The sequence below is a fragment of the Lutjanus erythropterus genome, chromosome 12 (assembly GCF_056507025.1).
Source record: "Lutjanus erythropterus isolate fLutEry1 chromosome 12, fLutEry1.hap2, whole genome shotgun sequence".
NCBI classification, from domain to species: Eukaryota; Metazoa; Chordata; class Actinopteri; order Lutjaniformes; family Lutjanidae; genus Lutjanus; species Lutjanus erythropterus.
The window spans coordinates 4,606,781-4,619,915 of record NC_139328.1 but is presented as its reverse complement, the minus strand read 5'-3'; the positions used below and the strand labels follow the sequence as shown (position 1 = coordinate 4,619,915).

Sequence of the window (13,135 nt, the reverse complement as noted above, 5' to 3'; positions counted from 1 at the left end):
CAGCGATGTGTGAACTGATCTGCCTAGCTTAGACTAGATTAGATCTGAATCCTTTATTGTCCACAAAGGGAAATTCATTTTGCTCAGGTCAATACCATGCTTGCTCCCTATGTGGGCGATGGAAGAGTGGCGATAGGAAGCAGTGGTGACTAAGCTACTCGCTTGAGCAAGTTCTGCTATAGAACAGCACTTCCTTATAGAGTCAAAAAGGGACGTTGTCCCCCAATGACAATATCATAATTGTGATGAGCACTACTTTCTATATCAGATCTGTATTGCACAATTTGAACACTTCTCTGTTTATAGAGTCCTGTCTTTACATGATTGTTGAAACAGTTACATTACCTCAGTCAGATTTAAAGACAACACCTATTCCAAATCCTGACTTGATTGCGTGCAGAGTTGTATATTATAACACATGCCTGTATTTTAGCCGAGGGCCAGGCAGCCACCATTTACACGGTGAAGATTTCAGTGAAAATAGACTAGAAGTGCAAGTTTTTCCTCATCACTAATATAACAACAAACAATGTTTGCATAACAGTGCAGATCTGGTTGCAAGCTACAACCCAGATATCTGATGTTCCCTTTGCCGCTCCGTCTCTCGGCCCTGTAACAGATAATTAATAATGCATATATAGGAGTCCGGGGAAAACTCCACACTCTATTAGACGGAGCAGACGCCAGCTATTCATAGGTTTAATGATGAGTGGGAGGGACAGGTGAACACCGCAGAGAATCTGTCCCACACAGAAAACGTGCTACTGATTGAGAGTGGCGTTAAACATAACGTCTCTGCAACAAGATCAGTTCAACTTGTTATCGCTTCATCTCTGCTGCTTATCTGTGCGCCTTTCATCTCTTTAGTTCGCTGCTTCTTTTCTCTCATCTCATTATATTTAGCATCTGCAGGCCATCTATCCAGCGAGGATGTGGCACTGCGTGTTTGCCATCAGACAATCACTGCAATACAATGAACAGGCCCCACTTTTACTCTCTAGATATTCATTCTGATGACAAAATGCAGGATTTTGGTAGATATTGAGTAATGATAAGCTGCCAGTGCCCCTCCCCCCAACTTAAATTCTGTAAATATCACTATGTGGAACTAATTTGGATCATTCCTCCGTGTGTAAGGTCACATGATGCTGTAATGTGACACACACCAGTTCGATTTACCCACTAAAATCTCTTTCACTTTCCATCCACCATAACCCACATAAGAGAAGCTCTAAAATTAGAAAAATGTGTTTGATACATGCCACACTCATAGCTAACAGGAATACTACTGCTTATGTGAAAAAAGTTGTGTAAAGCCCCCAGATGGAGCCGCACAAAATCCAATAAATTGCCTTAAGTGATGTCACTTGGAGACGACACGTTTGAAAAAGAAAGAAATAGGACTGTGGAGGAAAGGCGTCTGCAGCCCGCTCCTCATGTCTGCTTGAAGCTAGCATCGAAAGGCTACATTAGCCACTATCGGCATAACACAAGTGAATCTTCAACTGAGCTCTTGACAGTCAAGTTGCATGGTGGGTAATGTAGGCACCAGGTTTTGACAATTAAGGCTGCACGGAGGATGCCCTACATGTGATCGGTGGGGCGTTTGCAATCTGCAAGCTCACCATCACTAAATCCTACACACTGGTCCTTAAAGTCACAAATCAATACCACTTTCCCTAAGTGTTATTAGCTAGGTTAATATAAATGTATGCAAAAGCACTCAGTCAGTGTAAATTGAGTTAAAAGATATCACACTGGAAATTGTGGTAGGCATATGCATCATTTTCCGAGAATTAATGGACTAAAAGATAAATGGGTTCATCTGAAAAGTAATTGGCAGACTAATCAATGAATAGTAATTGTTAGCTGCAACCCTAACGAGTAAAGACGTTACTACAGCAACATTGTTTTGATTCAAACTATAATTATGTTGTTCCAGAAGGTTTATAAAACTGTCACTACAAAATTGCAAAATTGTAAATGCAAAGAGATAGTATTTATTGTTGATCAATCCTGCCTGACTGATGAATCTGTTTAACAAGGCTGGAATCAGCAGCAGATCTGGAGTGTTGCATCATTAATATTAGTCAGACACAGGAAAGAATAGATACAGATACTAGTAAAAAAAACAAAAAAAAAGAAATCACTTAATCTATCAACCTTGTGTGTAGTGTTACTAACTGAACAGAAGTCGATGTGTGTTTGTGTTTGAGAAGGAGCACAAACACCGGAGAAAAAGAGAAAGAGATGCAGACACACATAAATCTACTGATCCTCACTCAGCAGGGGACAGTCTGAGTGTGGGAGCTGAATATTCAGCAACCCAGATACTTCTTTAATAAGGTGCTGCGCGCACACACACACACACACACGACGCAGCTGTGTACCGTGTACGTATCTGTATTCTGTCTAATGAACTTCAAGCTGAATTTCACGCAATTTGGCAAAGCTGCTCACACCATTTGGCACACAGAGGAGAGGGAAAGAGACACACGCAAAGAGACAAAAGAGAGAAAAAAGAAAGAAAGAAAGAAAGAAAGAAAGAAAGAAAGGAGGCACAGATGATGAGAAAAGAGGTGGAGAGTGGAAACTGTAGTAGCACCACCTTACAGCAGGGCTGGGTACCGAACTTCGATACTTTCGAGAAATGAAAATTTCCTTGTCATTTGGTACCAAATTTTGATACCTAAGGAGTAAATCTCATCAACATCAGCGAGCCATTAAGCACACAGCATGCTCAAGCCAAGATCTAATAATGCTAATCACTGGCTGTCTAATGTCACACGCCGTAGAGGTTGTGTTACACTACGTTACACACAGGCACAGGGATTGTTTTTTTTTTTTGTTTTGTTTTGTTTTCATTTTTAACCTCCTGTGACGTATTCTACAGTTTTCCTGGTACCCCAATATTCCTCTATTTTCCCAGTAACTCCCCAGGTATCCCAGTTATTCTCCCATTTTCCTGGTCCCCTCCAGTATTCCACTACTTTTCCGGTTTCCCCAGCAATTTCCCAGGATCCCAGAAATCCACTGTTTTCCCGGTACCCCACTGTTTTTCTTATACCCTCCACTATTCCACTATTTTCCTGTCACCCCTCTGGCATTTCCCTTTTTTCCTGGCACCCTCAACCCCCAGAATTTCAGATTTTCCTAGCACCCCATGGTATTCCACTATTTTCCAAGTATTCCCGCAGGTACCCCAGGTATTCCTTGTACCCTTCAGTATTCCATTACTTTCCCAGTTTCCCATGTATTTCAGTATTTTCGCAGTAACGCAGGGTATCCACTGTCTGCCCAGTACCCCCCACTATTCCACCATTTTACTGTTTTCCCATTACACCCGGTATTCCACTATTTTCCCCAATACCCTCCATTATTCCCCTATTTTCCCAGTACCCTCTGGTATCTTCTTCTTCTTTTAATCTTCCTTGACAGTCACTAATATTTTTTTTATGTAGTCCAGTACTGTACAAATATTCCATTTCTGTTCTGAGTGAGAACAGAGTAAAATCAGTTTCTCAGCTGCTCACAGGCCTTTGAACAACCTCCTCCTTTGAAGTGAGTAATTGTACCATAATGCGTAATGCAATTTTCTTTTTTCTTAAAATGGATTTTATAAAACTGGTACAGAAATTAGTGTTATTTGGCACCTGGTATCGAAGTAAAGGCATCAGTATTGAAGAATTTTGAACAATCCAGCCCTGTGGTAACAGTTTGTCCCTGATGGTCGGTCGGTGGACAGGTCTTACAGGCAGCTCTACGAGTCAACTCTACAGCTAACGGGAGCAAAGTTGAACCAGGGGCTGAGGAAGAAGAAGGGCAGCACTATTCGACCACCTTCCTTCCTCCTTTATCCCTCTGTGCTCTGATGAAATTGGTTGTAAAAAATGCTGCAGGCTTCTTTGTTCTTTTTCTTTTTTCCACAGGGGCTTATGATTTTCACAAGCCGAGGCTTTAAATATTTCTGTGTCGCAATGAAAATTAAATCATCTTTTTCATTTCACCCTCCCCTCCTCCCTCCACACTTCCTCCTCCTTTGATAGCACCTTATTTCCGAAGCCAGCGCCGGATAGTCTCTTTTCAGGCGCTCATCCAATGGGGTTAGTAAAACACAAGAGGGATTTGAATATCACAAAGGAGACTCAGCACGCAAATAAAGAAGTTGTTTACAACTATTGATCCAGAAGAAGCTGGATGAGAGTACTGTCATTTTAAGTTATAATCATGACAGAGGTTTATTAGCTGCTCCCCGTTTTCCCCTGTCAGAGGAGGAGCTGAACAGTGACGGAGAGAAAAAGACACCCTGCTAACTCTGCAGAGTCAGACAGGGAAATGACACCTGCTGTCACGTGTTTACAACCACAGGCTCCATCATGTGTCAGCCAGGTATGGCAGGGTGTGAGTCTCAGAGAGTCTAAATTTGATTTGCTTTTATCTTCATCAAAATGGCTTGCGGAGAATGGAAAGCTGATCATTTCTGAGGAAAAGTGACCTCAGCACAGCGCTCAGGATCAATGTTCACTCTGAACATCTGTGCTGGACGGTTTGCTGACCAACGTCGGATTTATCGCTTCAACTAAATAATATCTCATCAGCCATCAGTCAGAGCTCCACTTGTCCCCATGAGTTGAGTCAATATAATCTGGCCTGCAGTGGTTTTGGTTTTGAGTGAACTGATACCTCTGCCCAGGGGTGACACAGGAAGAAATGAAGACGGAGACGAGGAGGAGAAAGTGTGTCTGTGTGAAGAGGCGGGGAAGGAATATTGGGGGGAGGCCAGCTGAGGGGAGTGATGGGTGGTATTGGAGCGGGGTGTTCTTCTAGAACGGCCTCCAATTACATCCAGGGTGTGAAACCGTCCATAACACCCCGATTAGCCTGTCTGTCATCCTGCTACAGCTGCAAACGCCGCGCCACTTTGCAGGAACACATTCCCTGTCGGACAGAGTGCGCGCCAGGGGCCATAAATCCTCTGGCCTAATCAAAGCCTGCTTCTAACAATACAGCAAAAGCCCAGTATGACCATTAGCACTCTTCCTCCCCACCTCCCACAACAAATCCATCCACGACACCTACGCCCATCTCCGCTGTGGGCTCCTCTCCATTAGCCGCTCAAATGGCATGTTTCAGAGCAGGCAGGTCCAGGCGATAGACACTACCGGCTGCTTACGGTAACAGATGCCAACGTGCAGAGTGAAGCCAAATGACTCATGCAGGCTTTATTCTCCCCGGGGAACCTAAATACAGACATGTGGGGTGTCAGGCAGAGTTCAAAGGGGATCTGAGTGCCGTGTCCGCAGAAAAGGATAAGGGAACAACGAGAGGAGGAAATGCGGGAGGTTACACTTTTAGGAGGTTGAGGTTTGCACTTGGAGTTGTAGAAAAGACACGGGGCTCAGTCTAGCTGAGTGCCACCGATGTGTCACCAATTAGCTTCAAAAGGAAGCCACCGTTTGGTGTCGGAAGCCTTTGAGTGAGTCACAGACACCAGTTGACACACACACTTGACAAATGTGTAGGAGTGAAAGGAACCAGGTAGACAGTTGGATCATCAATAAAGTAATATTTCAAACACAACTGCAGCTCAAGGTCTTTATCTGTGACAGCGTGACTGATGTACAGCAGGGTTCTGAGGAGCAGGGCAGCTCCAAGGTGTGAAGTCGTCCAATCAGAGTCCATGTGGTGTGTGCATGAGGACAGAGTAGCGATGCCCGACCAACGTCCTTTCAAGAGCAAATTGCCGATCGGATGCCCAGGTCCCTCGGCAGCGGAAACGCGAGGGTGGGCTCCAGGCTGCAAGTGCCTGGCATGACAATCAAAGCCAAATTCAAACCCGAGGCCGGGAGCGACGGGCTGTGGCGACAAATGAATGCTTAAAAGTCTTGCGTCAAGCTCTGCAAACACTTTGACAATGGGCGCATGCATCCTCTTCCTCCTTCTGCATTCAACAGCATCTCTCTTCTCTTCTCTCAGAGCTCATCACAGAGCCGCTTGTGTCTGGAACTAAATATCACCACGCAACAGATGGAAATTGAATTCCTTTAATCAGGCTGAATAACGGCCAGCAGATAAAAGGCGGTGATGCTTGGGGGGGGGGGGGGTCTCTGAATGTCTGCTGTCCTGCTAGGTGACACAGTCCTCACATGGCCTGCAGGGCACAGGGGTGAGGGGGTTGTTTGCTCCAGTTACGAGGGCCACGAGGTGACAGTTTTATAAGCAACGTTTCTATTTACGCAGCTCTCAGTATACCATAGATGCCCTCTAGAATTAACCTCCCACATATGGCTGCAAGTCCTGGTACCGACCGATTTTTCAAGCATCAAAAAGGGGTAGAAAAGCTGCTGATAAGCTGGGATTCCTGGAATGAAAACCAAGGTTTTCTTCGTGTTTATGAATATTCTCCCTGAGGAAATAAGTTCAGCATGGCTTGAATCTATAAAAGCAGGTAGCAAGGACAGATGTTACACAAATAACTGTGCACTCAGCTGTGTAATAAACATGCTTTCAGCCAGAAAAGATAGGAATCATTCAAAAGAATGATGTTTCAGAACCCCTACTGAAAGCGAATGGTGACTGGTATTAATTTAACAAAAATATTTCCCACAATACACCACACTAGTGTTCCGAATTATCGTCTTTACAGAGCTTATTCTGAGAGAACATGATGTCTCAGCCTATGGAAGTGAGTTTGACTTCATCAGAAGTGTCGGCTTTGCGCTTAAAAAACAAGCAGTGCCGCACACAGAGAAAAGATTAAAAGAGGAAATTATATTATCTGAATTAATTTCCCAAGAAAAGTCCACATGATCCCCTGCATTAAGACGTTCATATTTTTGGCAAGTGCAAATCATTCAACTGGGTCCTAATTTTGAGACACTTAACACAGTTTTACTTTGATGTGATAATTCTTTTCGGTTGTTCTCAAAAACCAGAAAATCCTTCTGGCCGTTTAAAAACATTTGGGAAAAGTGAGTTGGCTTCATTTTGAACCAACTGATCAAATTTTTTGGACTGGTTATCTAATTACCGCTGAATCAAATTCAAGCATTAATCTCCTGGCCAGCATCAATGAAACATTATTGTTGTAGGAATGTCAGTCTCAGACTTCAGAATAAAGCAGCGTGAAATCCTTAAAGATAAGCATCTGAAAGTATAGGCTATGATTTGAATATCAAATGTCCATATGATCGTTTTTTTTGGCACATACAAATGACTCACCAGGGTTCTAATCCTTAACAGAATTTACATACTCTGACATGTTTTCAGTTATGGGCTTTTAGGTGCCATTTAAAAAGACTTGGGAAAAGTAATGTGGGTTGCCTTCAAGCTTTACAAACTGATCAAATTTTCTGGACTGGTTATCTAATCACAGCTCAATCAAATTGGGGCATTTGTCTCCTGTCTGACGTCAATGAACATTATTCTGAAGTCTGAGACAGACATTCCTGTATAAAGTAGCATGAAATCCTTCAAGGTGAGCGTCTGAAATTGCCTGAACTGGGAGGGAGTTAACGGCAACTCTGACAGGGAAAGTGGCCTTGAATCCCCGTCCGTGGCTCTTTATTAAAGAAACTCTATTTCCATTCTTCCTTCCATCTATCCATCCCCGCACAGTCAGCCTGCGTTACTGTTGACCCAGCCGGCAGCAGTGCCGGTGAGCAGCCGGAGAGAAATACTGTCAGAATAATGGATTAGGCCCACAGCAGGACACACAGCTGCATCGCGGCATGATTGTAATGCAGGAGACTTCTCAGCGAAACCTTGGGACGACGATTAGCTTGGAAGCAAATCACAGCTTGTCTGCCCTGCAGGAGGTGTCTAATAGGGGAAATGATTCAAACGCGTGTCAGACGATAAGATCCCACGCTGTGAGGAGTGGGCGCCGGTCATTCCATCCTGCATTAAGTTAATTGTTAACAGGTGAAAACATGATGCAGGAAGGTAACATACAGAGTTTCTGCACCCCCCCCCCCCCAGCTCTTGTATTTATCACGCACGAGTCATTCATGAAGATCTAATTTGGGTTTGGACGCCACCTGTCCTTGTTGTGGTTGTTAGGTGGGTTTTTATTGTTGCACAGATGGACCTGCAGCAGGCGTACCTGGTAATGTGACCGGCCCTGTGGCTGTCTGTCAGCATCGTGCCTGTGAAAGCCTCAGTCACAACTATTTGGCTATGCAGCACATAATTCAGAGCTCCAGTATACAGACGTCTGCTCAGTCCAGTCATCCATCAGAGCGCTTTTTGCCAAGTCAACAGATTCTCGTGGTGGTGGGCAGTCAGGGGAAAGGCCTCTCAGGTTCTGTTTCAGCATCGGGAGAGTCTCCCTCTTTATGTGTGTGTGTGTGTGTGTGTGTGTGTGTGTGTGTGTGTGTGTGTGTGTGTGTGTGTGTGTGTGTGTGCAGCCCAGGAGAGTTTGGATTTTCACTGGGTGTAAAGTATACCCCTATACAGCAGCAGTAAACCATGTCACAGGCCAATATAGCCATCTATACCTCCAGGACTCCTGATTGTCCCAACACGTGAAAACTCAGCTGGGATACTTTATTCAATTAAGAGGACTGTTAACTATTTTTATTCACAATCTGGTCTGGAAACGTCCCAACACAGGCTCATCTTTGACTCATCTGACAAAGTCTGTCTATTACTCGGCAGGCTGCAGAACTGGCAGTTTTAAACTTCTACGATTACTTTTGTAGCTAATTAATTCCCTGTTGGTCAACAGAATATCAGAAAATAGTGCAAATTGCCCGTCGCAATTTCCCGAACATATTCAGATTCCTTGTTTGATTTGACCGTGTGTAATGGCAGTTTCACAGGTGGGGAATGAATGAATGAATTATAGATCACCACAACAAATATGTTGTAACTTAACAGGGGGGGGGGGGGGGGAGTTGTGTGTCCATTACACATGCTGAAGAAGGGCGTCCATGCAGTAATCTCAGTCTTAATGTTTTTAATGTGATCTTCAGTAAGGATCCAGCACCCAGACTTTCAGATCTAACTGTGTCAAATGCTTTGTATCTTACTTTTCATGAATTGTTTAATCTGACTGACAGTCCAAAACCCAAACAGTACTCAGTTAACTAACATGGACAACAAAGAAAAGTAGCAAATATTCACATTTGAGAAACTTCAAGTGAATTGTTGTAATCTTTGCTTGAAAAATTGCAGTAAAAATGGCATAACGCCAACTGTCTGAAGCTCTAACTAGTGGTGAAACATTGTTAGACATTTTTCACAGCAGCCATATTGATATGAAATAGAAGGGGAAACACAGGCGTTTACCAGTAAGACCAGACTCAGTCTGCTTGTGTTGTGCATGCTGGCTCACAGAAAAGGCTCTGCTACACTAAATGGAATGGGGCCTTAATTAGTAGCATTAGTAACAGCTGTATTTACCCTACTATTTCATATCAATATGGCTGCCATGAAAATCATTTATAAATTATGAATTTAAGACATTTATCAAGCAAAAATGTCAAATGTTGAAAAGATTAGTTGATTCATTGATTTGTTGACTAATATAAAATTAATTTGCAACAGTTTGATCATCAACATTAAACTTAATTCACAAAGGAACTGATGAAATTTTAATTGATTAATCTTATGACTATTTCCTTGATGAATCATTTGGTCCGTCACTACATCCTGGAAGCCAAAGTTATGTCATGTTTTCTTTGTTGCACTGTCCACTATTGAACAGTTTACTATCATTATCATTAAAACTGTGAATAACAGCTAATTCTCACAATAGACCTTTTTTACGGCAGCCATTTTGACATAAAATGGTGGTGTAAACACAAGTGTTATCAATGATACGAATTAAGGTTCAGTTACATTCAGGTCAAACAGAGTCAGGGTGCTGCTATTGTGCATGCTGGCTCACTGGAGGCTCTGCTGCACTAAATGGAATGAGACCTTAATCAAGAAAAATGTTTGACAACCTTCACAGCCCCTCAAGAGTCATACTTCTCTCCCTCTCACAGCCACACTTTGACTTATTCAGCTAATAAGACCTCCTTCTCAAACTGCAGTGTTTGTCTGACACTTAGTTTTCTATACATACATTCTCAGTTTCTGACCTTCTATTTCCCAGCATACATACGCTCAAGTTCTCCCTGAGCAGAGGCCTAATCATCCACCTGTGTGTGTGTGTGTGTGTGTGTGTGTGTGTGTGTGTGTGTGTGTGTGTGTGTGTGTGTGTGTGTGTGTGTGTGTGTGTGAGCGAGGCCTTGAAAATATGCAGCAGTTAAAATGTAATAGACCTTTTTCACAGCAGATATTTTGTCTTGTCATAGCAGGAAAGGCACAGGTGTTACTAATAACATTAACGATTTCTCTGTTCCATTAAGTGTCCCTGTAAGCCATCTGAACGCAGGGACCCTGGAAATGCCTCACCTAAATGGAATTCACTGCAGCAACATTGTTAAAGTTATTAATCAAAGCTGTGCCTTTCCCGCCTATAACACACACACAGCAACATTTCTAACATGGAAAAAAAAAAAGAAAAAAACGTCAGTGCCAGGCTCATCAGATGTTACAAGAGTTGGTGTGTGTGGACCCCTGAGGTACGCCGGCTGCACCGCTCCGCTGTTCCTTAAAAAAAAAAAAATCCCCACAGTGGAGGCACCAGAGAGATAATCCTGCAATGTCCCAGATCTTTATTGGGACGGAGCCCCTGATGGGAGCTATAGCAATGAGATTTGAACGCAGCGCCGGCCACGTTTCAATCAGAAGAAAAGAGTTTGGTAAAGGGGTGGGAGGGGATTTGCAGCAGGGTGGTTGTGCCCCCCCCCCCCAATGCATGATGAATATTACTAAACTTTAAGCAAAAAGATGTTTCCTGTGAGCACTACAGTAAACCACACATTCATCGCTGACCGTCCCCCCACCTTTCAGTGTGACTCCAGCTCCAAAAATCACATGTCCTGTATTTCCAAATTAGCTGCTGGGTTCTCATCTGAATTTCAAGTAAGTACTAAAAATTGTCTTTTCATCAGTTAGTCAATTTTGCAGCTATGTTGATAATCAATCAACCAGTATCGCCTGACATTCCCCAGATCCAGCCTCTCAAAAGTGAGGATTTGCTGCTTTTTTAAAAACAACTGGTGTGTATTACCCACAGTAGATGGCGGTCACGACGCCCCCAGTTTGAAGAAGTAGAGAAGAGTATTGGAAGCAATGAACTGCTGTAGACAAAGTCAGCAACTACAGGTATTTTAGCCGTTAAAAAAATATTCACAAAAAAACTATATCAGTTTAAATGTACGCTATACTTAGGATGTTTTCACCACTTTACTTTACCATCAGACAGCCTTTTCCGATCGGAAACCGCTGTTATGCATGTCAAATATCGCTCTCTTCAAAGCAACCAGACTCCTTAAGGAAAAACAGTAATTTTACTACACAGAACTAGGGAGCTGCTGAGCTACTGCCTAGTTTCTTGTGTCATCGTGTGACTTTGGTGTATCTGAACTATCCTTTTAAAACCACCTAAGTCACAAAATAACACAAACTAACATACAGATTGAGGCAGAAGTAAATTAGCAACTCCTGTGTTCTGCAAGACAAAATTACTGATTTTTTCTATGGAGTTTGGTTGGTTTGGACAGAGTGATATTTGATTTATACTGTATATATCAGCAGTGAAAATATTCTGAATATAACAAACACTTAAGAATAATAACAATAAGAAGAATGTACTTTATTAATCCCGTTGGAGGAAATTAATTTTCAGTGGCTAAACACCTTTTGTTGCTGACCCTGTTCACAGCTTAGATACGGGGGCGTGTCGACCCTCATCTACTGTAGGTAATAAACAGACAAATGATAAGCACCTCATACAACCCCACATCAAGTAAGACGAAATATCCCTTTAATCTGAATATCTTTAGGTTTTTGGGCTGCTGGTTTTACAAAACAAAGACAGAGGTGTCTCCTTGGGCTTTAGGAAGAAACTGTCAGTTTCCAAAGCTTTCTGATATTGCATACACCAAATGATTAATCACTTACTCCAGCAACTAACTGTCAGATTAATCCATAAGGAAGTATACAAATTCACACTCACTCTCTCACTCTCTCACTCTGTCACAGGCTGAGGACAGCAGCATCTCCTCAATCTCACACTGCACTGCACAGATAAGGATGACAGGTTGACATCACCTGTAATTTTCTGCCTATATTCGGGATGGTTCAACATTTTGGTCTCACAGTCACGCAAAGTTCAGCAGGACAGCTCACACATCCACATTTCTAACCTGTGTGTGCCATTGTGTGAGCCATGAGAGGAGCATAAGCATGAGCGCTGCCTCTTATTGACCCAAATGCACACAACAAAGGTGATGCACAGATCGATTATTGTCCCCGTGAGAAGGAGCCCGTGTGGTGTTCCTGGGGGGGCTTGCAGCCCATCAAAACTCACCGAGCTTTCCCCGGGACTCTTCCAGCTTCTGGATCTGGTTCTCCAGGAAGAACATGGCCACTGCGAACGCCAGCAGCGCCAGAAGCTGCAACTTGGGCGGCATCATGACTCTGAGCAGCCCCATCAAATCATCCAGAGAGGGATTTGGTCAGTCCATGCTCGGAGGAGGAGACACTGAAAACACACACACATACACACAGAGAGAGAGAGCGACGACGGTGATTACAAAGCGGCTGAGTGTGTGTGCATGGCCCTCTCTCCCCCCCTCTCTCTCTCTCTCTTTCTGTGTGTGTGTGGATCTCTTCCACTGTTCAAATCCTCTGGTTACCTCAAATGCGATGTGTTCATGCTCGGCTCAGTTATTTCATCAGGTCAATTCCCGGTGGCGGAGCGTCGTAAAGCCCTAGAGATTTCTCCACGGTGCGGATTTGTGTCTCCTGGATGTAGGAGCGGTGGAACCAGCCGCTGTCGCCTGCGTCCCCCATGTAGCGCTGTCCTGTCCCAGCCAGAGTGTTCACCACCGCACCACGGACGGACTATTACTACCACCCCGGCCATTGGACGTATCAACAGTCCACCATACAGCTGCGGGTTTCTATTCGTCGACAATCACTGTCTGTTCAAACCGGATTGGACAATTCTCACAAACTGACCTGAACTTGGACGGCAGGTGTCGCACTTCCTTTTAAACCGTCATAACAGTAGAGG

General features: G+C 43.6%; 1 protein-coding gene across 1 annotated transcript in view; it reads right to left on the bottom strand.

Annotated features, from left to right (window-relative positions):
* hs2st1a (heparan sulfate 2-O-sulfotransferase 1a) overlaps positions 1–12,994 on the bottom strand; it is a 35,285-nt gene extending 22,291 nt beyond the window's left edge. Inside the window, exons 1-2 of the mRNA XM_084731450.1 lie at positions 12,756–12,994; positions 12,428–12,601 (exon numbers count right to left, since the gene is read on the bottom strand). Coding sequence (XP_084587576.1) covers positions 12,428–12,551 — 124 coding nt within the window. The 5' untranslated portion in view covers positions 12,552–12,601; positions 12,756–12,994. The remainder of the gene's footprint in view (positions 1–12,427; positions 12,602–12,755) is intronic.
* Between the last annotated feature and the right edge of the window lie 141 nt (positions 12,995–13,135).